At 37.8% G+C, this 24713-nt stretch overlaps 2 protein-coding genes across 4 annotated transcripts in view; one reads left to right on the top strand and one right to left on the bottom strand.

Moving 5' to 3' along the window:
• Positions 1 to 24713, bottom strand: part of ASB3 (ankyrin repeat and SOCS box containing 3) — a 58253-nt gene that overhangs the window by 30627 nt on the left and 2913 nt on the right. The window lies entirely within an intron of this gene.
• On the top strand, positions 192 to 23229 carry CHAC2 (ChaC glutathione specific gamma-glutamylcyclotransferase 2). The gene is made up of 3 exons (XM_026108177.2): positions 192 to 385; positions 11008 to 11043; positions 16156 to 23229. The coding sequence occupies exons 1-3, from the start codon at positions 251 to 253 to the stop codon at positions 16537 to 16539; spliced, it is 555 nt and encodes a 184-aa protein (XP_025963962.1). The 5' UTR covers positions 192 to 250; the 3' UTR covers positions 16540 to 23229.

The following is a 24713-nucleotide window of genomic DNA, read 5'->3' as shown; positions in this document are numbered from 1 at the left end:
CCGGCGCCCTGGGCCCGGCCCGCACCAGGACGCCCGGTGACGGCGGAGCCCGGCGCAAGCGGCTGCAGGCGCAGCCTCGGGGAGCCGGGGGCGCCGCGGCCCCCGCCGCAGCTGCCCCGGGCCCGCAGGGCCGCGCCGCGCGGGAGCGGCTCCCCCGCCGTCGCCGCCCTCCCGCCCGCGGAGGCCGGCGCGGCGCGTCCCGAGTGCGCAGGGGCCGCTCCGCCCCGCAGTGCGGGGCGGCCGGGAAGCCATGTGGGTGTTTGGCTACGGCTCCCTCATCTGGAAGGTGGACTTCCCCTACGAGGAGAAGATGGTGGGCTGCATCCCGGGGTACAGCCGCCGCTTCTGGCAGGGCAGCACCGACCACCGCGGCGTGCCGGGCAAGGTGAGGCGCCACAGCCGGGCCGGGGGAGGGGGAGGGGGAAGGGGAAGAGGAAGGGGCGGCCGCAGCCGGCCGGGGAACCCGCCGCCGCGCTGAGTCACCCGCGCCCGCGGGGCGCTGCGCGGGCTTCCCGTGTGCCCGGGGAAGTGGTCACAGGGTCAGGAAAGGAGGCGGAGAACCGTCCTTCCGCCGTTAACAAGTCAGGGGTTAATACTTAGGTGTCGCGTCAACGTTTCTGTCATCCAGACCTCCTTGCAGAGCAAAGAGCGTGCTTCTGGCGGTATAATACACTGTGCACGCTCACTATTCAGGAAATTAAATAGGTTAACACTCTTGCCGCTATTCGAATAACGCAAGCATTCTGTTATTTAATCGGAGAATGAAGGCCAAAGTGCAGCTGGTGTATCATCTGAGTGCCACTGCTTTGGTTTCTTGCCTTACTGAATAATCCTGCTGCAGAGTTGTAAGCATTATTAATGCTGGATTTAAATATTCTTTTGAAAATTTGTTATATTGTGCAAAAATCCTAAAATAATTCTCATATTTTAAGTATTCAAAAATTATATGTCCTGGAAGTTCCATATACAAATATTGTAATTATAATTTTGTGACTAAATGTGTCTTGCTGCTAGAGTTGCTTCTGAAATCCACTTCTCACATCAAATCCTGGGGGAAAAAAAATCACTACAAAATATGAATGTTCCTATTCTCACCTGACATTGGAGCAGGTTCAGTGATCTTCCTCTGAATCACACTATATCCAAATACTGTCAGGGTGGCTAAAATGCTCCCCAGTGAGAAGACTGACTGCAAAAAAAATGCCGATTACAAGCCTAAATAATAACCGTCCTGCTATATGTAACCACCACCACTCTGGCTCATCACTTGTGTAAACGAACTCCTTATTGCTGCAGCAGTCAGCATTAATGTTGGCCTCCTCCCTGAAGAAGCATAAGCTCTAGTTAATGTTAACATTTCTTTACCAAGAAGTCTGTGACGCTGCAGTGATGAACAGGCATTAGGAGAACACCCCTCTGCCCAGAGAGTAAAGACAAGTATCACCTCATTCTGGTGAGGCACAGTTAGGTGCCACCTCCTGTTGGAGTCCTGCTGAGGCGGATGGGAATTCACCTGTCCGCTCTGAACACCAATCCTGCATTTGTAATAAATAGAGACATGATGGAACAACAACTGATGGAAGAAGGAGGAAAGGGGAAGTAATGTACCAACTCGGATATAAATATGTCCGATTTATCAGTGGTTGCCAACCCTTTCTATATTTGCATCTCACTTGGACCATTGTACCTTCTCTTCTGTCCTGCTTCTTCAGAAGTGCTGCCCCATTGCCTCCAGCTCCTCAGCTCCAACTCCCTAGAGCTGCTCTCCGACCCTTCTGCCCTCGCCCCCTTCACAGCCAGCCCCGGTGGCCTGAGCGTGGTGACCTGGCTGATGAGCCCAGCACAGTTTGTTAGCCTGGGCTCTCCTCCGCGCTGCTAGCATCTGTGCACCTTACCAGTTCTGAATGCAACTGCAAATATCTTATTCCCAAACAGGTATTAGCCCTGTCGTTTTTGTACTGGGCAATATGCCACATTAGTTGTATTAGATACTGAGCAAGCATGAAGAGGAGATGTATCTTAACTTGAAATGACACAAGGTAATGCCTTAAGGCGACTACTAGTGATAAGGAAGAACTGAATGGAAGTCCACATTAAGAGTATTTACTACATTTCTGCAATGCTTGCAGTTAATTTTTCTTTAAACATGTCTCTTAAGAACAACTGATGCTTTCTGACCCTAGTTATTCTAGTCTTCTGTTGTAAAGCATTGAGCATGAGTGTTTCTAGTTAAGTTCTACTTTACATTTTAATAGCTGAAAAATAATTGAGTTAATAACTGAGTTAATAATAACATAGGCCTTAATCTAAATAATTAGGGGCAAACACCTTGTTTTGTGGGTGTGGGGCTGTGGCTTCGAAGGAAAAGGCTAGTTAAGAAAAGGTCAAAAGTGTGGATCTGAGTAACCACCTCACTTCAGTTTTTTTTTTTTCCCACTTTTACTTCAAAATTAACATTCACAGAGGACACTTATTTCCTATTTGGAACAACAACAAAAAAAAGGCAACAAAATGAAACTAAAATTCCAAAAGCAAACATTTCCAGTTTCATGAGAACACGTGTATTTTCAAGCCCCCAAAACAGGAATAATATGGTTTTACTATGCTTTGAAACCCTGTATCACCCTCCCCATTCAAAGGCTATCACCCTCATAGAATAACTCAAATGTTAAAGAAACAGTAGGTTACAGAAGCATCCAGCAAATTAGATGGACAACAGGGATGGGGCAGGACTATGTTATTTACAGCTGCATTTCCTGCTAATTAATAAGTCATCAGAAAAGCAAAATGATCATTAATGTACAGATTTTGATACTTGAGTACAGCTCTCTAAAATTTACCTATTTTGAATGCTAGCTTAATATCATGAAAACATTTTCCTGGTGTTTGCTAAAGCTGTCATCTAACTTGCACCACGGTAACTCCAGTCTAATAAAGAATACTCCCAGAAAAAAACAAAAGAATTTTCTTTTTAAAATAAGATACAGCATGCTACATGTAGCATGGAAGAAATTTTCATTCAATACTAAATAGCACAAATCAGTGCTTTAAACACCATAAGATAACTTGCGCAATACTTAAAGATAATATAAAACCTTCCTACAATCAGTTTTCTGCAATGAAAATTACCATGCTTCAGGTACCAGCATGAGCTGGGTGTCTAATATAAAAAAATAACAGAGTTTACTGCAGAGAAGCAAGTTATTTGCAAGCCACCACAGGCCCAGAAGATGTTTTTGGGGGGGTGCAAATGCATTTGCAATGTGCATAAATGTGCAAATGCAGCTGTCCCAGTTCTGAACTTGAGCCCCAAAGCACTTTGCCATGCTGTGCTAAAGATATAGTCAACAGCATCACTTTCTGTCGTTACCCCTGCTTTACATGTTTGTCCTGCCCAGCTTACATATATTCACACATATAATTCCTTGCTCCAAACTTTGTTCTTCTCTCAGCCATTGCCATCACCTCACTGGCTGGACAGGAGCAGCGTGTGTTGTGGCTGCCTGAGATTTATGTATGATGACTAGACAGCTGATTGTTCACCTTCTCAGTGGAAACACTAATTTAGGTATTTCTCACCTACCAGTCATCCCTTTACAAAGGTTATTTTCATACAGGCATTGTGACATGCCTGTTTTGTTGAATTTGGATGAATTGACGAACACAGGCAAAAGTTACTGGGGTGGGATAAAGAGAGATTGTGATCCTATACACCTCCTTTCCTTAAGAAACCAGGCAAAAAAACCCAACCAAACAAACAAACAAAAAAACCACATCAACAGAGATGTCCTTCTCTTTCAGCTTCATAAAGAAACAAAACCCAAACAGGCCACTTTTTTTTCCTGCAAGTGTCTTTGGAGACCTCATTGCTTTATCTTCTGTTGGGCTAGTTGAAATTCGGGGGAATACTCAGTGTGACTGTGTGGATATTTTGGAAGTCTTGCAAAATGGCCATGCCAGGTTAGTACCAACTACCAACTTTGCCCCGAAAAGCTTAGACACTTATATTTCTGCCCCAGTCAGGACCATGCCTAGAACCATATTCTATAGGCATACAAAAGCACCTTAAAACAAAAAAGCCCCCACAGGCGCATTCTTTGTTCTATTTCCATTTAAATTCTTGTTTAGACAGATTAAGGATACAGCTTATTATTTATGTAAACTGGTTAATGCATTTTACTTATATTTTATATAAATACTTAGCATTGACAAAACACGCTTCTTCCTTAGCATCAACAACTTAACACACTTATATTACAGCAATCTGTAAGTTGTTACTACTACTTCCAAGGCCAAAAGGGTCCCTCAACGTAAGCTGAGAAAACACAGAGCTAAGATTTCTCATTTTACCAGACCAAATAATCTCTGCTATAAAACCCTTAAAACCTCTATTACATCAGAGATGAATTAGTCCCTGGTGGGTAAATTACAAATGAAACTGGTCCTCCAGTATTAGCACGTTTAAAGAACAGCAATAACACACTAGCCAACAAGTTAAAAAAGAAAAGCTCCTGAAAACACTAGTTGCTGCAACATTCCACCGTCAGCGCAACAAAGAAACATGCAGAGCATTTTACCTACAACAATGGCCGCAAGCGTTCAGTGCAAAACTCAGTCTAGCATTACGATGACCCTGCACTCATACTTTGAGCTGCTCAACGTATACTGTAATAAAACAGTTAACTAGATACGACACTGTGATTAAACATCGCTTTGTATTTTATAGTTTACAGGATGCTGAATTGGAAAAAATATTGTTAGAACAGATTTTGAGGGCAAAACAAAAGGAATAACTATTTCTTGCAAAATATACTGCAATCTGTTCATTAGCTCTATTTAAATACAAGATTCTCATTGGATTAGTCCAAATATTAGATTAAAGCAGTTTGAATGGGGGGCCAGACTGTTTTCAGCAGTGCCCAGCAACAGGACAAGAGGCAACTGGCACAGTCTGAAACACAGGCAGTTCCGTCTGAACACAAGGAAAGCCGTCTTCACTGTGACAGTGACTGAGCACTGGAACAGGTTGCCCAGAGGGGTTGTGGAGTCTCCTTCTCTGGAGATATTCAAAAGCTGCCTAGACACAATCCTGGGCAATGTGCTCTAAGTGACCCTGATTGGGCAGGGTGCTTGGACTAGATGATCTCCAGAGGTCCCTTCCAACCTCAACCATTCTGTGAATTTTACCAGGCAATAAAGCATTGCTCATTAGAAAAGTGCTACTGTATTAGAAAGATCTGCATATGTAGCAAAAGTGTTTTCAGAAGGGTAGTAACCCTGAAATAACCAGCTTTTCATACTCATTAATTGTACTTTTAGACTCCACTGTTTGAGAAGACTCTCAAAGTAACCATTCTTCTATTTTTCTTCCAATGATATCAAACTAATCTATCTACAGTTCCTTGGGCTATTAGTTTTACACTTTTTAAATACTAAATTCTTTTGGTATCTTCCAGTTCTTGAAAATTTTTCCAGGTTCTAAGATCTCTTAAAATTATCAAACATTTGGACCTCCTCAAATAGTTTAAAATTTAGGGGCATAGATTTACCCAGATGTATTAATCTAAAAAGTTCTAATTTTTGACAATACTCTTTAAAGAGCCTTTAGATGTATAGGTCTGTATGCCCTGTTTGCTTCAAGGCCTGTTTTGCATAAGATAAAGGAGTTATATCTCAGTGCTGCTCAAAGTTAGGACTCCGTGCTTTGGTTATGTCCTTTTCTAGAGTGGGATATGAAATTTCTTTCTTCCTGCTTCCACTGAAAACCACAAAAATGGCACTTAAGAGTAAATGAAGGGCTGAAGTGTGAAGCTAGTATTGTTACAATATGGTTTGAACTAAACTAAAAGACTGCTGCTGCCAGAAGAGTGAACTTTCACTTCCTCTCCTTATAATCCTCCTTCCTCCCAGCTTCTGATGACTTGCTTTTGCCACTTACCTTGACCTGGTGTTGGCACTCACTTGACTGCACAGTACACTCCCCGAACTCCCAAAAAATGCCTGAAAGCTAACTAGCAGACATGTTGTTTGCTCCCATCCCTGGTTAAACTGGCTGACTTTGTGATCACATGAATGCTAGAGATGGCACTCTTTACGACTGTCAAACTCCGCTGTATTATGAAACTAATATTGCAAGTCTGACATTCAGGGAACCTTAGTTCTATATCTGGCTCTGTCAGAAATTGGCTTTAGATGTGCTCAGAAAAGAAAGCCCGGCTCCTGCTGTCTACTGCCCACTGGAACCTCCATGGGAGTGGCACATGTTCGCTACTATGTAGGGTTACCAGGCTTACCCAGTTTTTTTTCCTCTCCTTTCATTGATCAGATATTTAGATTGCACTTTGCTCCGTCAATACTGGAGTGGGAAGCTGTATATTACATAGCAGTGTTTCCAAGATCCTAGCAGTGGAGACTGAAGATCTACTATACGCGTGCGTGCCTGGGAGTGGCCCACCAACTACTGCACAGGCAGGGGGTTGTTGGTACCAGATTAGGCTGCAGGTAGAGTTTCTGCTTAGAAATGTCCAAATGAAAATTCCTATGAGTTTCTGCATGTATAAAATTACTGAATGATTCAGTTTTAGGTAAAAATAACATAGGGCTTTTAGTTTGCTGAAAGTGAAATGGGAAAAACATTTCATCAGGAAATTGTCCAAATAAGATACTCTGTAAAGATGTTAGTAGTATCCTGCTAGTCTTTGTATACTTCTGTAGTTTCTGTTCTTCAGAAATGGAAAGCTAGGAGTGCCACCCTTAACTCTGGAATGTGACTCCTGGGATTTTAATTGTGTGTGAAAAATAAATACTAAGTTACTTCTCAGAGTTCATTTAAAGAGGAAAAAAGGCATTGTAACTTCAAATCTGAAGTTAAAATGTTGTGAACAGGAGAACATTGTGTAATTTAATATGCTGAGTAAATAGTGTTCTAGCTCTGTAATACCTGCGGTGTTATTTGTTGAGGAAATTAGGCCCTTAATTCAGGCAGAATTTTCACATGATACACATCAGCCAGACACACACACACATGCGGAGCCAGGGAGATGCAAGTGGATCAGTACACAGTGTTCAAATGGTAAAATATTGGGATTTGTTTAGGAAGATCTCAACCTCATGTTAGAGAAATCCTTTTACTTCCCAGGCACGACTGTCTTGCAGTATAATATAAAGCTTATTTTAAATAGATAGCATCTTTCTAAACGTTCATCAGACGTTGGAAGCAGTGTCTAACATCACAACAGAAAGATACCGTCCCAATTTAGGTCTGTTTTCCAGCATGACTTTTAGCATTTACCAGTTGGCTTTGGTTTTATATAATTATTTACCTCTGACAGTTTCTTCCTGTTGAATGACTGTCAGTAGCAGGGTTAGGGGAGAAGACAGATAAGCTAGTTAGACCACAGTGAGTCACAGGAGAAGGAAGTATAAAAAGCTACTTTTTGTTTAAATAAACTTGTGCTTTTAAGGCAACTATTTTAAATTATTGCATTCCTATCTATTAGCATACTTTGAGCTCCCTTTCAGAAAAAGGTTTTGAGGTAATCAAGCTAAAGTTATTTTTAAGTTAAGATTTCCTTTTATTCTAATTTATTTTCATACCCAGATGCTGAAACGAATTGATTCTTCTTTCAGTAGGTATTTAGTTATTTCAGTATCTGAGCAGTGGTATAGTACCTCAGAAAACAATTTAGCACTGGAAGACTTTATTTCAGTTTACCCCATTATTTTCCACAGGACACATGAGCTAAACCACCATCAAGATTGTCCTGGGGAACTTCATCTCAATGTAACTCAACAAAACCCCTACACCAGCAGAACTGTCACAGCCTCTAGTGTAGAGTCTACAACATGCTAATGCTATTTTCCCCTTTTGTACTTAATCCAGGTTGGTAAAAATCTGGAAGAGTCATAGGTTGGCATCGGACTGAAAGTACCTGGTTGCAACCAAAATGTAGCAGAAACTTGATTGGGGAAAGCACTGGAGGAGGTGCCAAAATAATTCAGGGCCTTAAACCATCTCTCCTCTGATTTTCATACAGTAGTGCTGGTCTCCTCCAACATGGATATCTAAGCCAGCAATTAACTGCTGCTTCCATTACTGCAGACCTCACAGATGTTGTTAATGCCTCCTGTCACATGTAGTTGGTAATACATTTGGGAGCTCTAGTGGATAGTATGATTGAGGGTCTGAAGTGAAATATAGAGCTAAAACAAAATGTAATTAATTTTCCACAATGACTTCCCTTTTGATTCAGAGAGGTGATGGCCCCAAGAGCTACAAATGCTTTAGAGTATTCTTGAGAGGCCCCAAACCTTCCTTTTTGTTTTGGCATGCTCTACAGCAAGGCTGCCTTTTTTGGTCTCCCTGGCAGCAGGCTGCACAGAACAAACTCATACAGATCCCTCAGTCAAAGGCATCTGATTTAGGCGATCATTCAAGTTTCCCTTTCCAGTACTCCCTGGGCACAACTAAGATGGTTTGGGTTTATATTATATAGCCAATGGTTTCTAGAGTTATGTTCTTATTCAGCCACCAAAGGAAATGCCCATGGTTCCTATATAGTGTTTATTTTGGGTAGTTGATCAGAGTCTTGCCCTGTTATCCCAATTAGATTTGTAAGATATGCTCTATAGATAAGCAGTCAATAATATAGTTAGTCTAACTCAGAATAAATCCTTCAGTACTAGTATAAGTTGTGGAATGTGTTGATTAGCTTCCTTTAAGATTAAAAACTGAACACCAACAAAACAGCCCCAGGTATTTTATTGACAGAGGTTTATTTTCCAATAGACTATATAAACAGATGCATTACTAATGTCATCTTTTTCCAAAGAAATACCATGATTAATCAAGATAACTTAGGTAACAGAGCTGTTTCCTCAGTGCACAGAAACAGCAATAATTTTAGTATTTAGTTTTGTTGCCTTGTTTGATTAATCAGATCAGAAATAGATGGCTGATGCTAAGAGAGAACTGGCATATCCTAAAACATAAAAAACCCAGCATCTGAGGACTTATAAATAAGACAGACTAAGATTATAAAAGATCTAACACTGAACAAAGAACATATACAGTTGATGGCATCGACTAACAACTTTTGCAAAAACTAAATTTCACATTTTGTTTAAGCTACGGGGGGAAAAATGCATGGTATTCCAATGACACTGTAGGAGAAAACCCTACGTTGTTACTATGAGAAAGGGACAAATATGATTATAGTCTTATCAAATAGAAGAGCATACACTTGGACATGTCCATAAAACTGTAATGTTGATGAATCCTAAAAAAGACTAAAACAATGTAGTAATCCAAGGCTGAAAGTTAGCTACAACTAAATAAAAAGTATGCATCCAAGTACAGTTCAGATTAGCATCTTTACAACTCCCAAGAAAATAAGTTTCTATCCTACACTAAAACTGCATGAATGCTAATATCTCTACTTCCTTTTATCTCTAAACAAGGAAACTTTTTACACTACTCTGCAGCTAAAATTAGCAATTTTAAGTTACAGATGTAAATCTTCATAGGAATTTATATTTTAAATTTTTACTCTCTAAATTATACAAATATCAACACTTGTCTTTTCAGTATTTTCATGTTGGTCACTGTCTTTAAAAGATGTATGAATTAGCAAGTGCACAATAAAGCTAAAAAACTTATGCTTTTGGTCATATGCAAGTTAAAAAAGGAAAAGTGAGTTCTAATACAGCTGTAACTTTATATGCAAAACTTGAAATTATTTTCCGTAAAAATAATGCACAAGACAGACAAAAATTAGAAACAAACAAAGTACAGTTACAAGGTCAATAAGTGTGCAAATAGATTAAAACCAGTGGAGAAACATAAAAGCATATTCAGAGATTTTTTTTTCTGATCACTTATTTTAATCAAGACTTAGAAATATATAGAACTATTATCCTAGACTGGTTATTTTTTGGCAGCATAAAGACAATTGTATTTAATTTAGACAATAAGGGCAAATCACCCTTCAGGGAAGCCTACCCATTTGGCTTCTTGTTATTGTTTGGATACGTAGGATTAATTGCTGCCCAGTGAAAGCAACTGTTATTTTGACCATTAAACAACATCACTGACAACATGAACGGGAGGAAATAGGCTTCTTGCTCTTCTTGTAAGCTAACTCATTGGAAAAATAGGCCATTACCAAAGTATCCTTCCTCTGCCCATAAGAGAGAATGAGCTGGGGGGGGGGGGGGGGGGAGAAGAGAGGCAAAATAGTCTTCTGCACTTTAAACTTCTCTTTATTCAATTCTGAATAACATGGTGCTAACAGGAAGAGCTTTTTCTTATTAAAAAGCTTACTAGCAGATGTCTTTGCCCTGTGTTTTCAGAAGCATCTAATTAGCTAACTGCTTTTAAACCTAGGAGTTGCCATGCATCATAGCGTGTAACTGACATTTTATTACACTCAGTCAGTGTGAATTAAGCCAGAAGTGGCAATATCTTGCTTTGTTTTATGCAAGTTAGATTTCTACATGTTGCATTATTTCCTATGACCGTGAATAATACTTTTCTATGCAGGTAAAAAAGTTCACCTCATTATCATTCTAAAGATGAAAAACAGCATAGTTACTGAGGAGAAGAAACATGACTGAGAAAGGTGCACTGAGAATAGTTTTGTATTAATGAATTATTGCCACCATTTTACATGGAAATAAAATTGAATCTGAAGAGCACATACAAAGCAAGGACATTCAAATTTCCCCATTTGCCACTACCCTTAAAATTAACTTCTATGTTGCAGACATTTTCCACTCAAAATATAACATTTTATTTATCACCAGTTCTGTTAATCTAATACAGATCAAAAACCTTATCTCAGAAAATACATAAACTGGGCCTCAATCATCCAAAGACTTGCACTTTCTTGAGACTCTCCCGAGTTAGTTCTCTGGCCCTTTTATTACTTTTCATTGTTTGAATGTTTGTTGCTGATGATTCACACTGAAAGCTTCTAACTGAACAAGCGATATTTCTTTTAATTCTAGCCTGGAAGAGTTGTGACTCTTGTTGAAGACCCTGAGGTACAGTACTACTGGTTTATTTATGGTATTTACTCTATAATGCACAGAAATTCCTAATGCATTCCAAACTTGTATAGTAAGTCTCCATTTTTTTGCTTCTCCTTAAGCTAATAATTGAATTATCTTTATCAAAAGCTCTCTCAGAGTTCCCTGGAGTTACACCAATGATTTTTGACTGTTCAAAATAAATCTAAATTAAGCAATTGGAAGTAGTTTGGGTCCATTATCACCAAAGGTATGTTTTTAAGCATTTTCTTGAATAGTCACTGCAGCTATCCTGTTATAAACAATACAGAATTTTACCTTCAGCATACATATAGTGCCTGAAGATGTCCCAATATTATACAGAAGTTGTATCAGAACCATTATCTTGCCTGCCTAAAATAAAAATTGAAACACATCAAGATTACGTTGCAGTGATAAAAAGGAGATAGCCTTGTTTTTTTTTTTTTTTTCCCTCTACATAAACAAAATGCTTAAGAATATAAATGCCACAAGTGGGATTTTGGTTTCTACTCAATGTTGTTAAGTAAGCTCCTGTTCAGAAAAAAGCTCATGGACCTAAAGTCTACCATTCTTGCTTATCTTTTGACCTTTTACTTAAGTCTCACTTGCTAAGAAAAGTGCAGTGGAAGCATTAGCAAAGGAAATGCCCAGGTGCGGGGGGGGAACAAGGCACATGCTTACAGTCGTGTAAGGTATAGGAAAAACTAGGATTTTTCTGCTTATAAAGTAAAAATACCTAGGCTTAAGTTTTACCCATATCTAGTTCTGCTCTACAGTAAAGACCCTACCTTTAAAACTACCTGCAATCCTTTCTGGGAGTTTTTCCACCAGAGGATTCTTGGCTAGACTGCTGGTGAGCAAGGATAAAAGGACTAAGTTAGACTTGGGGAAGCCCTGGGGAGACTACTGCCTGAAGTCTTCAGAAAATTGTACAATTCTCACATTGCAGGTGAACTCTGTTCCTTCCTCATAATAGCTGCTATGCCATATTTAAGTATTCTAATATTACCTATTAAAACCTATTATTTATGGCCTAGTTTTCATTTAAAGTTTATACCCTACAATGAGTGTCCCCTTTAGAACACTCAGTAATAACTTACACATGGTAAAGTTTGAGAAAGTCATTCCAAGTTTAGAGCTTCAGTATCAGTTCCTCTTACAGCCTGTAATCACAAGGAGTATTGGATGCCCTCAATTACTGATTTTAGACCACATCTAAAAAGTGGCATGGATTAGGCCCTTAGTTTAGTGCTATGCTATGAAGAGACACATCTATTAAAATTACAAGAGTTCTTGAATTGTTGGGAACATTTTCTCTCCAGTGTCTTTCTTAAATCAGTGACTTATTACAAGATGACATATTATAATAAACCATGGAATCAAGATTAAAAAATAAAGGAGGCAGCACCTGTAGTGCACTTTAAAATATATATCTTGCCCATGTTCCAAGATGCAATAGACTACTTTACATGAATAGGTATCCAGTCTCCCCTATGTTCTTTATAGTGTAGTCACTTCATGGTACAGTCCTAGACCTTTATGCATTTGTGACAGTTTTCCCCTTAATCTATGAAGTTCCCAGCAATTTACACACAAGAAAACAAATGAACTATGCAGGACTAAGAAGTTATTTGTGAAAGTAAAGAACAAAACTTTCAGATACCTTCCTCCCCCCAGGTCCTGTAAAGCATAATGCAGTTGGGCTCAAAGACTGAGATACTTCACTAGCGAGAAAGCATCTCAGTCACCTGGATTTGCCCTGCCTGGCATTGGTTTTTACACACTGCATTTTAGAAACAGCTTTAATCCCAAAACATTTATGATTAGGATTCAATATGGCATTGAAGTTGGGCAGGAAGTTGTTCCTTTGTTCTGCATAAATCTTGCATTTAAATTTTTCCCTGTTTGGTTTTGAGATGAAAAAAAATCAGGAATGTTTGAAGGAAAAAAAAGCAGCAGAAACCAACCCCGCATACATCCACATTCATGGCCAGGATATTCACCTGCAAAATGGGAAAGCAAGGCTTAAATCCCTGTTCTGATTCAGAGAAGATCTTTGAACAGCAGAGTGCTTTAAATCCCAAATTATTGCCAATTTAAGGGCACATGTGCATTATCCATATCAAAATATTAATATTTGTTCTTTTTTTTTTAATCTTACTGAGGGCTGGAATTCCTCTGTCTGTTCTGTAAAACAATCACACACTTAAGATTTCCCAAATACATTTTAGGATAGGACTATAGAATCTTTACCTACATACGTGGCAGGGTGTTCATTGAAGTAAGATCCTTACAATATCCCAGAAACAAGTTCAGCTATTTTTGACTGATCGTTTATTTTGGCTTTTGGGAACCTCACATGCAACTAGGCCAGGGAGACTCTGCTGTGTTACCTAGGTGCATGCACAGAGTTCTCAAGTCCAGAGCAGAGCAAGATGTTAGAATTTAAATCTCATTATACTAATACTTGAGGCAAACTTCCATCAAGAATCATGTTACTTTTTGTATAAAAGATAATATAGTTTGGGGGACTATGAATGAAGTCTCATCATCTCTAGCTAGCTGCCCAGATCTCTGGGGAGAGATCAAGAGGACCTATTCCTCGATTTCCTCCTCCAGTGAGAGGTGCAGCCCAAGATGGCACTGGGGACACAAGTGCTTTCCCACTCCTGCAGATCCTCAGTGCCCCATGCATATAGCTGTGGACAGCTGTGCAGTTAGTGTCCATCAGGCTTCTCACCACCGCAAGAGAGTGGCTCCCTGCTGGTAGTACTGCCTCCAGAGATAGGAGGGAAGGAAGGGTGGCATGGAAGAACATGTAGAGCAAAGACACGCAACACAAGGCCGTAAGATAGGCATTTTAGTAGTAGTTAGTTTTTATGGTTGCATGTTTATAAAATGATGATATTGCTGTCTTATCAATATATTATCCACCACTACCACAAATATTCATGTTAAGTCAGCTTTAAGCCTGATACAATATTGAAGTTATCACTACTTAGTCAAGGCAAAATACTTTAACACTGACATTTCCCTGAAATAGCAGCAACGAATAGAGGTAAGTTGAGAGGTAATTGTAAACTTCAACTGTTTTGGCAATTAGCAAAACTAGCAAAACGCAGTGCACTGTTTCTCATTGTGATTTTCTGTACCTTTCTAGTAACTGGTTTTTCACATTACTGTACTGTAGGGCACCATTATGTTACACAGACTCCTATATAAACAAAGAATGGTTATGTCTGTTGTCACTCAGTTTGTATTGTTAAGCAAACTTACTCGTTGCCATAGAAACCTTTTTCCCCCTTAGCAAACCCATTTTGTTTTGTTGGGGGTTTTTTCCCTTTTCTCCAGAAACTGGTATGGACAGAGAATCACAGTTTATGCACAAAAAAAATCAAATGATATGACAAGTAATTTGCTTTCAGTTACTCATTCTGCATTTAAAACAGGTAACCTTATTCTGAAGGCATCTTAGCAGACTACAGCTATTACTTCCTCCCCCCCCCAAATAACATGGTTTCAACAGCAGTGGTAGTCTCATTGGCAATGCCAGCTCTCAGCTCTGTGCTATTCTATCAATCCCTTTGAAGTGGATTATTTTTCACCAGTGATACACATAGTACAGTTTGGAAACATCTCATTCAGAGAATTATTTTAACTTCCTCCATCTGAATTTCTTTGCCAGTTGAGAGGAAAGCACATAGGAAAAAGAGAACATACTCCTTGTCAGATTTCTGTATATAATTCTCTATCATCTGACACTCAAAACCAAATGAACTAGTAGTACGTATCTGCTTTAAATGAATGTTAGGAAATCCCCATCACCATCATGCCTGTATATATTTTCCTATCAACACAGAAGTATGTCCCCACAAAAGGGACTGTTTCAAAAACTAACACACTTCCCAAAGACAGCTGAAGTCGGTCCCCATTCCAAACAGTTGAGGGAAAGGAAGGAACCATTCTTGTACTGCTTAACGCTGTTCTTGGCCACAGCACATCAAGTAATGTAGCCATCTACAGAAGATGCAAGAAAAAACAACTTCCCTGAATTTTAATAAAATGCCCTTGACCAACATATGGTCTTGACTGCAAAATTCAGCACTTATGAACCCCCACACACAAATGGTCTAATATGGTTAAATACTAAAATCTCATTTTAGAAAGGAAAACAATAGATATTCTCTGTCATCATTAATATAGCAGTGGTATATATACCAAATTAATTGCAGGTGGAATCCACATTTGATGTTACGAATAGACAAAAATAGATTACTATTTAAAAATAATACACTAATAAGAAACAATTTTGTAGCCTTTAACGAGTAAAGCATCATTGACATTCTTCTGTGCTACTTTAAAGGAGATCCCTACACAGATCTTGCAGATTTTTCTATATTAACTGTATAAGGGAGTATAATTCACCCCAAAATTAAGTATTTTCTCAGAGCTTTTATCTGTGAAGACAATGAAGAACTATCCAGATTCTTAAACAGATGGCAATGAAGTTTATGCTAACAGTATTTGCTGAGGTGTTGCATATGTCAAGTTTAGTTCTGCAAAGCAAAGGTTCATCTCTCAGTTTTTCTTCTGCTTGAGTTCAACTCAAGTGCAGTAACTTTACCACAAGTAAAAGAATAGAAATAAAAACTGTAATGAAACAGAGAAAGGACCTGATTAAGATTACTTTGAATTTGGCACTATTTACAATATCAGTTTTCACTGCACTAATTTCTTGAGGTCAAGAGAGTATGTTGTATTCTTTCTGCCATCTCTTTAGTCAGTAGTCTTTAGAAGCCCATGCCAAGTCTGTTTACTACTTCAAACTTAATTGTAACAAAATTGTTTCCCAAAAAAGGACTCAGCATCAGAGTACATGATGAATCCACATAATTATTAGTTTGAATGAAGATTTCCTAAATAAAATAGCTATTAATTTGGAGGGGTTGTCTTTCTATGAACAATGTGAGAAATAGGGCAAGACTGAAAATGGAAAAAATTAAATGTAAGCTTTTTAAGATGGTTTTACCAAAATAAAATAGAAATACATTCATTTGTGAGTATCTTTTTAAATCCTGCTTGGATTTTCTTTCCTTATGTCAACAGGGGTCTGTGTGGGGTGTTGCTTATAGATTGCCAGCTGGACAAGAATGTGAAATAAAGGCATATCTGGACTTCAGAGAAAAAGGAGGCTACATGACTACAACTGTCATTTTCTATCCAAAAGATGCATCAATAAGACCATTTGATGTATTGTTATATATTGGATCTTGTGATAACCCTAATTACCTTGGCCCAGCACCTCTAGAAGAAATTGCTGAACAGATTTTTAATGCAGTTGGTCCTAGTGGAAGAAACACAGAATACCTGTTTGAACTTGCTAATTCTATCAGAAATCTTGTACCAGAAGATGTAGATGAACATCTCTTCTCCTTAGAGAAACTAGTAAAAGAACTCTTGGAAAAACATCAAAAGCTAAATTGCATATAAAAAAATCATTTCTCAATTTTAATGATCTTGTTTCATCTTAAAAAGAATGGTTTTGTTGTACAATGGGTGTATAACTTGGAACGATGTTTATCTGAACTATGCTATCCTATTTATTTTAATATTGCATTCAAAACACAGTAGCTAAGACTCATTAGAGCAAATCATTATAAAAATCCTTCTTTCAAGAGTCTGTAGGAAAGGGGAGCAGGGGAAGTGTTTTAGGTTTGAATTTGGTATATTAGTTTCTTATGCAAAGATCACATCTTTTGTTTTAAAAGTCTCAAGGGAATCACTTAAGCCTCCCTTTGAAGATTTTCTTTTTAACTTCAGGTTTAGAAAAAACCTTTAAATTATTTTTAAGATCAAAGCCTGCATTCAGATACAACTCCCACTGATTTAAGGGATAGTTCTTTCTGATTCAAGAACACAGGACTGGAACTCAGTGCAGCTAAAAAGATAGATGTTAAGTATTTATTGTGAATTGCACAGTAAATGCACCGCATTTATCATATCAAGGTTCAACTTCACTGAAATTAAGTTACTGAATTAGTAGTCTTACCCTTTACATATTAGTTTTCCTTAGAAGCAGAGGACAAAAAGTTCTATTGTGAAGGAAATAATACTTTCCCTTGGTTAATTATTTCAAGCCCCTGAAAACCAAAGCACAAGGTACTTTGATGTAAACAAGCCATATCATATGGGTGCCTCATTTTATCTTAAGAGCAATATAAAGAATAAAGCTAAAATGTTAAAATAACTAAGGATATTACTTGAATCCACAATACAGCACAAATGTTCTCAAATTCCCATCTTTGCTATTTGCCTTTAGATGCTATTGTAACCCCCTTCTTTAAAATAAATAAATGATCAGCCAATCTTTTGAGGACAGATTTTAAGTCAAAATTTTCAACCATCTTTTCAGGGATTCACAGACAAAATGGAATTTAAAAAGGAACCATATTTTCAGTAGACATGTGTGTTGTATGGATATCCAACCAAAGAAGGTTGGAAAGCCACCAATTTAGGCTAGTAGGTTTACTTTATGCAAAATTTAATTAAATGGGGTTTCCATCCAAACAAAAACTTTTCTTGCTTCTCAAAATCTAAAGTTATTTTTAAAGATTAATTTAACCTTTAACAAACCCTATTTTTTGTATGTTAATATCAAAAAAGTCCTATTTCAAATACCACATAGCATCACATTTTCTCATACAGAAAAAGCATATATGTTCACTTGTAGCTTGCAAGCCTATATTTTGCGTCAGTAATTGCAAAAAACATATATATGTTTACTACACAGGTTGTCCCTTTTTTGTCTTTACATCTTCCTGGTTTGTATTTGTAATTGCTTGAAAATATCAGGGTTATCAAAATAACAAGCTGCTATAATTTTATTTGGCCACCTAAAAAAAGCCAACAGAACATAAATGAATGTTAAAAAGAAACATTTGAAAAAGGCACCTAGATGAGTGGATTGTAGGATATGAACATTTAAATCTAAATTATAGATAACTTGACTGCTTAAAATATTTAACCAAAAAAACTTTTTTTCAGACTATTTTAACCATTTTAATTTTACAGCACTCCTGGCATCTCTTAAGCATACATTCTTTGAGAGAAAAATAGTCTATTTGTTTTTAGAAGCTACTGATTAAAATTAACAGTTTAATGCCATTATTTTAAGAGTGCATGATAGGGTGTCACTTGATGGTCCGGTCTAAACTGCAGAAGCAAATCTTCTGTTCATATTAGTGAAATCATATGTACTGACAGCCCATTTTTCCATTAGTACACATAAGTTACTTGTAAACTAATGGAATAGCCTTTATGTTTCAAAGGTCTTGATTCTCCGCTGAGCCATGTTGGTTTAAGATGGACCTAACTGAGTGGAAAAGCAACCCCAACAAATTCAGCTGTTTGTATAGATAACATCAGTCATTAAGATGACTGAAGATGGAACTATTTGAGTGTCTTCACGCACTGAAGATTTGCAGTGATAGCCAACACCCAAATAAACATTGATATGAGCATGTTCCATTACACATACATTTATTCCCCTTGACTTAAAGGGTAACTCTTAAGTGTTTACTGGATACTTAACTGCTACAAAAAATGTTACGTCTGATTTATTTCAAGAATATTTAAATGTTGCAAAGAAATACTAACCTTTCTCCCTTAAATATAAATACATATATATAGCACCTCCTCTCTTCTGCTTACCTCAAGTTTAAGTAAGCTGTAGTAAAGTTAAATCATGTCAGATGGACACATCCAGTCTATACATTATTTTTTAATTCTTTCCCCAAAGGCTTATCTTGTTCCTTCAGAGAGGGCAGGGGATGCATAAACTCACTGTTGATCCAAAAAACATCAGTGATGATTCTCTCTTTAAAACTATATTTAAGCTCTAAATTTTGTATCTTTAATCATATTCAGAACATTGTGGGTTTATTTGATTCCAGATTCATACAATTTGCAATAATATCTGTGATGGTACATTCCAGTCTGTGCCTAGAACTTCAGTACAATAAAAATGCCTCACATTTATTAATGGTGTTGGAAAAAAAATTTCCAGAAGTTTCATGCTTATTTAAATACTACTGACAATACAGGGGACATCAATGGGTAGCTTAATTGCATCTTGTTATAAAATGATAGATCTAATGATGAAAAATGATATAAAAGCTAGTTACTATTATGTAGTCTTAAACTGTGTCTTATTAGCAACATAAGAAGTTAATTAAAGCACTGGAACTATGCACTTGTTTTTGCCATATGGGATTTGAGCCGTGACTCTTCCCATAGCTTCAGTCACCAACGAAAGCCTGGTATGCTTTCAAATCTGTTACTTGCCACGAGATTTTTTTAATATGCCACATGCTTGATTTTTTTTTCTTGCTGGTTAGAACTGTATCTAAGTCTGCGACAAAACTATAGAGATTTTAGATACGATTTCATAATGTACACACACACAGACTAAAACTACCTCTAAACTTGTTTCCAAACAGTGTCTGAGGAAAAAAGAGTCATCCATGTTGTCAGATTTTACTCCCTGGAAGTAGAAGATTCAAATCACTAAGTAGTCACATGGCCCTCTGGCCTTCCATACATGAAGGATGCAGTATGCATTAGTATGCTACAATGATCTTCCCCAGTGTGACTGCATGGTAAAGTTTAAGTCCATTTGTATGAAAAGCAACTTGCCCAGCAGTTTGTCAAGATCTAATCTCCCTGTGATGCTGTGAACTGTCTATTTACAATCTTCCACATAGAAAGCGATTTTCCTTGAGCAGGATATAGCTGTATACCTGGAAACTCTTTTGGAATGTCCCAAATAAAAGTACTATATGAATTTAACTTGCATAGTAAAATTTAAGATTTGTACAAAGACTGCAGTAAGACAGTTTGCTTTTATTTGTGCTACAAAGTGAATAAAAATCAAAAAGCAGACATTAAAAAGTATACTTCTGTAATACCTGATATTCCTGTATATTATCATTTAACCATTTGATATCAAGATTGTTATTAAACACAATCATCTTCTGTGACTATCTAAATCTGTAACCTGAATATGCAACATTTTACTTTTTTCTTAATGTCTAACTTTTCATTAATAAGTTCACTCCATACTCCTTTTGACTGCCACTGACTAAACTGACCTGTCTTCTGAATCTATCATAAAACTTTTGCAAACAAATTCACATTTCTTATTGTGAGAAAACTCAGGGAGAAGGGAAATCAAAACATTCTGTAATTACCAGAGTCTTTGTGGGATCCCCAATAATAATTTCCATCTTTCCTTCTTCAACCACTTCTCTGCTCCGTATTTCCCATAGATGAACAAAGATAAGATGGGACTGGCCTGCTCTGTTCTAATTTGGGAACTCTGTGCTGAATCATTCAGTTATTCAGGTAGTAAATGTTGCCTTACCAGTCATTTCCATCATCTTCAGAGAAGAAGTGATAGTACACAGGAAAGTACATTACAGACTACAGTGAATAGGAACATGAGCACACAGAAGACAGCTATACTGAAAAGAGTAATTAGGCTTCTCTGTGACTCATTTAAGATCAACACTGTTTTGGGCATATTGATAAAAACATCCCATTACATTTAATAAAAGTTATCTATGTAAAAAAGAACTCTAGGGGCTCTACGTGTAATACACAAACACTTTTTTAAAATTAAATCATTGTTTAATAGCTTTGTGCATGAATTAATTACTGAAGTCTGGAGGATCACAAATCTCTTCAAAACAAAATGAAGAATAAGTTACAGCCACGCCCCCACTAAGCAGATGGAAGAACTGTTAATGATTTCCTTATCTTTGTATCACTCCATCTTTCTCCCTGCTTTTATTGTCCCAAATCTTTTTTTTTTTAACCACAGTACATAGAGACCAGACTCCTTCTAGACTACACCATTTCCTAGAAACTAAGAACTGATGAAAATCTTTCACAGAGATGACTAAAGCTCAATCTAATCACTCAGAAGAATGCAATGTTCAGTATTCCTTAAAAACACAGTACTCCCCTAAAATAAAAAAAAAACCTTAACACACACAGTGAAACAGTTTTCACTGCAAACTGAAGAATAACTTTGTGTCAGATGCAGTTCTTCAGCAATTGACAAAACACAAAGTATGCAGGATTAAAAGAAGCTCTCCAAGTCTGAACATTTCAATTTTGCTAAGCATAGGAGAAAGTTTACCTGTTTGCTCAAAATATCATGCACAACTTAACCCTTACAAGCAAAAAAAGTATTTAAACACCACTTATCCTTCAAAGCTGGAGCAACACAGTTACAAAGCTGGTTGCAGCATCCTCCATCAATAGCAGAAAACTGTCTTATTTTATATCATTATTTCATAAAGTACATCACATCACCAGTTTAACTCTGATTCCCTTCCCATCCCGGTATGGGTCTGGACACAGGTTCTGCTCATAAACTAAGGGGCAAAAGGAGGTTGACAAAAATAAATACTATGGCTCCCCTGTAGAGATCATCAGATATATTTCTGTATGCCTGTTCTGCATTAACAAAAAAAGTTCTTAGGAGGTGATTTTCCACGGTGTTCAGCTGATCTGCTGGCTGGCGGAGGGAATGTGGTATACAGGAACAGGCATCAGGATAGCAAGCCACCTTTAGGGTCCCCTCATTTTAGAGCCACTAGCTAGTTCCATTACAGCTTTAAAGATCCTTTATCTCAACTTTTCACTATGCAAGCATATAGTTTGCATAAGATTACAAAAAGAATATTGTTTTTTCAAATAACTAGGCTTCTTTAACACTATTCTGCAAAAGCCAGAGATTGAGTGTATCCTCACTTTGATTACTGACTACAGTGACAGACCCAATTATTCCACACTCAGGTTCCCCCAGTGTTCTGGTGCTAAGATCATTCGCTTGCTCCTCTGCCAATTTAATCAGGTAATTTCCCTTCGATTGTCCTCCTCCTCCACCTCCTCAAACAAATCTCTTGCCTGCATCTTTCTGATCTTTTACAGCTTAGGTCCTGTCTATACAGATATTCTGGCATTCTCCTTTCACTGTAGACTTACCTTAAACTGGAAGAAGGTTCTTTTCCTAGCATAGCTTTATCTACTTCAGCACAAGTTTAACAAAAAAAAAGGATTAAAAGGACTAAACCTGACACAGCCATCTAGTAAAGTTTTAAGCTATCTCAGCTATAATAACCCCAGCTGAAACTTGTACTTCTGATTAGGGAAAGTTAACAAAGGAGGTTCAAACCATTTATTCAAACAGTTTCAACAAACTCAGCTGCTTTTGCCCAACGTAAGTACGTAACTATGCGCACACATCACTCTACTGACAAAACAGTGATGAAGAATAGCCAGGAACAAAACATCTTAAACCAACCTGTCCAAATTGATAGTGTATCATCCACAGCTATCTTTATCCACCACCACTGGGAATTTTCCTGGTATCCTCTCCTTCCTTTGCCTTCATATTCCTAGACCAAACCAGCTAATAGTCTGTTTCTCTCATTAAGTATTTGAGTGCCCATTCTACCAGTTGTTTATTAAGGATTGCTACACACTGCAAAAACATTATTTTTATCCCTATATTACATCCCATCACCAACTGCCAACCAGACAGTAAACTGCCCCACTTCTCTCCTTCCTCCAGAGTTTCCACTTCATTCCAGCTGTGTCTCAACTCACTTCTATCTCCAATTAAGACTGAATTCTAAACACTTTATATTTGTCTATTAGTTTCCCTTCCTTAAATCTTTGAGTCTTCCAGGCCTCATCTATACCACAAAAGCATTGCTGGCACAACTCTATCAGTTAAAAGCTTTTTTTTCTTCTTCTTCTTCTTCCTTCTCCTTCAAGAGGAAGACATAACACTAGCCAACCTAAGTACATTAATACTCCCACAGTATACTTTGTTGATGTAAAAAATATGCTGTGACCATCAGTTATGCCATTCAGGAAAGACACATGCATCACACTGTGGAAAAGTTTTGTCCTGCCATACAGTATATCCAGTAGGGGGTCATGTCAACATAATATACCCACTGCTGCTCCAAAAACTTAAGACCTCTAGAATGAGACTGACAGTTATGTAAATATTTAGAGTACTAGAACTGGACAACTGGGTGAAACCAGCAGAAAACTGTCTAGTACTAACAACAGTGAGATGGAAAATACAGTAGTATATTGGCTCTTTGTCAGTGTCCATGCAATAAAGAGAACATTCTAAACGTTAAAGTAAGAACTAAAGTTGCCTAAATTGCAATCATTCCACAATTAATTATAATCTGTTATAAAACCTTCACAAACATTATGTTTCTAGGCTTGCTTTGTCTGTAACAATATGCTTACTAAACAGGTAATAATTTTGCTGAAAAAATTGCAACAGGACAGGGCCCCTTTTTTGGTCACTTTCACAAACTTAGATTGAGGGGAGCTGCAGCAGACACACCAGATGCAGAGGAACTCCTGCTTGTTTGAACTTAATAGCCAGTATTCAGAAAGGAAGAACTAAAATGAGAAACATTTGAGATGTTTATTGTTTTCTTAAAAGCCTGGATTAAGGTATATTTAAATAAAGAGCAACTGTACTCAAATCTTTGTCTCTATTTGCATTACGTGTTTTTATAAACTTCTCAGAGGTCTCTTCCAGAACCCTAACTCCCTCCCCCCCCCCCCCATCAGACTCTTGGATGTCATTCAAAATCTCTTTGTGAGGCTTAGAGAAAGACCATGCTGGTTGCAAATCTAGGCCTTTCAAGTGATACTGTCTCCACTATAAACTGGGATGTCAGCACTGGCTCTGTACAAGAAGGATGTGTTTGAAGCCCAAAGGCAGGTGCAACACCTAAACTCTTCTGAAATCCAATAAGCCACTGGATTTCTCCAGCTCTGCATCTCTTCTGCAATCATGGCAAAAGCCAATGCACCAGGAAAAAATTCAGAACAAGCACTACACACAACATAGTTTAAGTCCATGGAGCCTACTGAGTCAGAGTGAAGTCTTAGTTTTTAATAACTCTTTCCATCTTCAGTTGTCATCCAATCCTTTCTTTGGAGTAATCTTTTAGCATCCACATCATTCTATGACAAGAAATTCTACAGGTTAACTACATGTTACTTGAAGAATTTTTGTGACATGTGCTAGCTTCATTTAGTACCTCCCTCTTTTTGTATTACAAGAGACAGCAGCCATTCCCTGCAACTTCTCCATGACACTCCTGACCTTGTAAGATCTGTCTCATCTCCCCCAATTCTTTCTTTTCCAGACTGAAGAATCTTAGTCTACTTACTTACTGTTTATACAGAAGCTATTCCACACTTTTATTATCCATGTAATACTGCACATTGTCCACATTTATTACATCCTTAATTTTTCCCAGTGAGAGGGACCAGACATTCCCACAGTATTCAAATTGGACATAATATGAGTTTTTGCAGGGGCATTAACATGTTTTCTTTTTTAGTTTTCTATTCCTTTTCTGATTGCCATTAACTTTTGATTTCCTTTTTTTGACCATTGAGCACTGAATCTAACATTTTCACATATCTATTTTATCCTCAAAATCTCATTCCTGAGTGACCATGGTCAGCTCATTGTAGAGGTGCAGTTAGAGTTGTTTTCCTGTCCAATGTGCCTTACTTTACATTAGTCCATGAAAAATTTCACTTGCTAT

Source organism: Dromaius novaehollandiae, chromosome 3 (assembly GCF_036370855.1).
Source record: "Dromaius novaehollandiae isolate bDroNov1 chromosome 3, bDroNov1.hap1, whole genome shotgun sequence".
NCBI classification, from domain to species: Eukaryota; Metazoa; Chordata; class Aves; order Casuariiformes; family Dromaiidae; genus Dromaius; species Dromaius novaehollandiae.
The sequence above is the reverse complement of the archived record's forward strand: the minus strand, read 5'-3'. Positions and strand labels throughout refer to the sequence as shown.

Coding starts and splice junctions, on each gene's coding strand:
- CHAC2 (XM_026108177.2), top strand. CDS start 251: ATGTGGGTGTTTGGCTACGGCTCCCTCATCTGGAAGGTGGACTTCCCC. Junction 386..11,007: donor ACCGCGGCGTGCCGGGCAAG/GTGAGGCGCCAC, acceptor TTTTAATTCTAG/CCTGGAAGAGTTGTGACTCT. Junction 11,044..16,155: donor CTCTTGTTGAAGACCCTGAG/GTACAGTACTAC, acceptor TTATGTCAACAG/GGGTCTGTGTGGGGTGTTGC.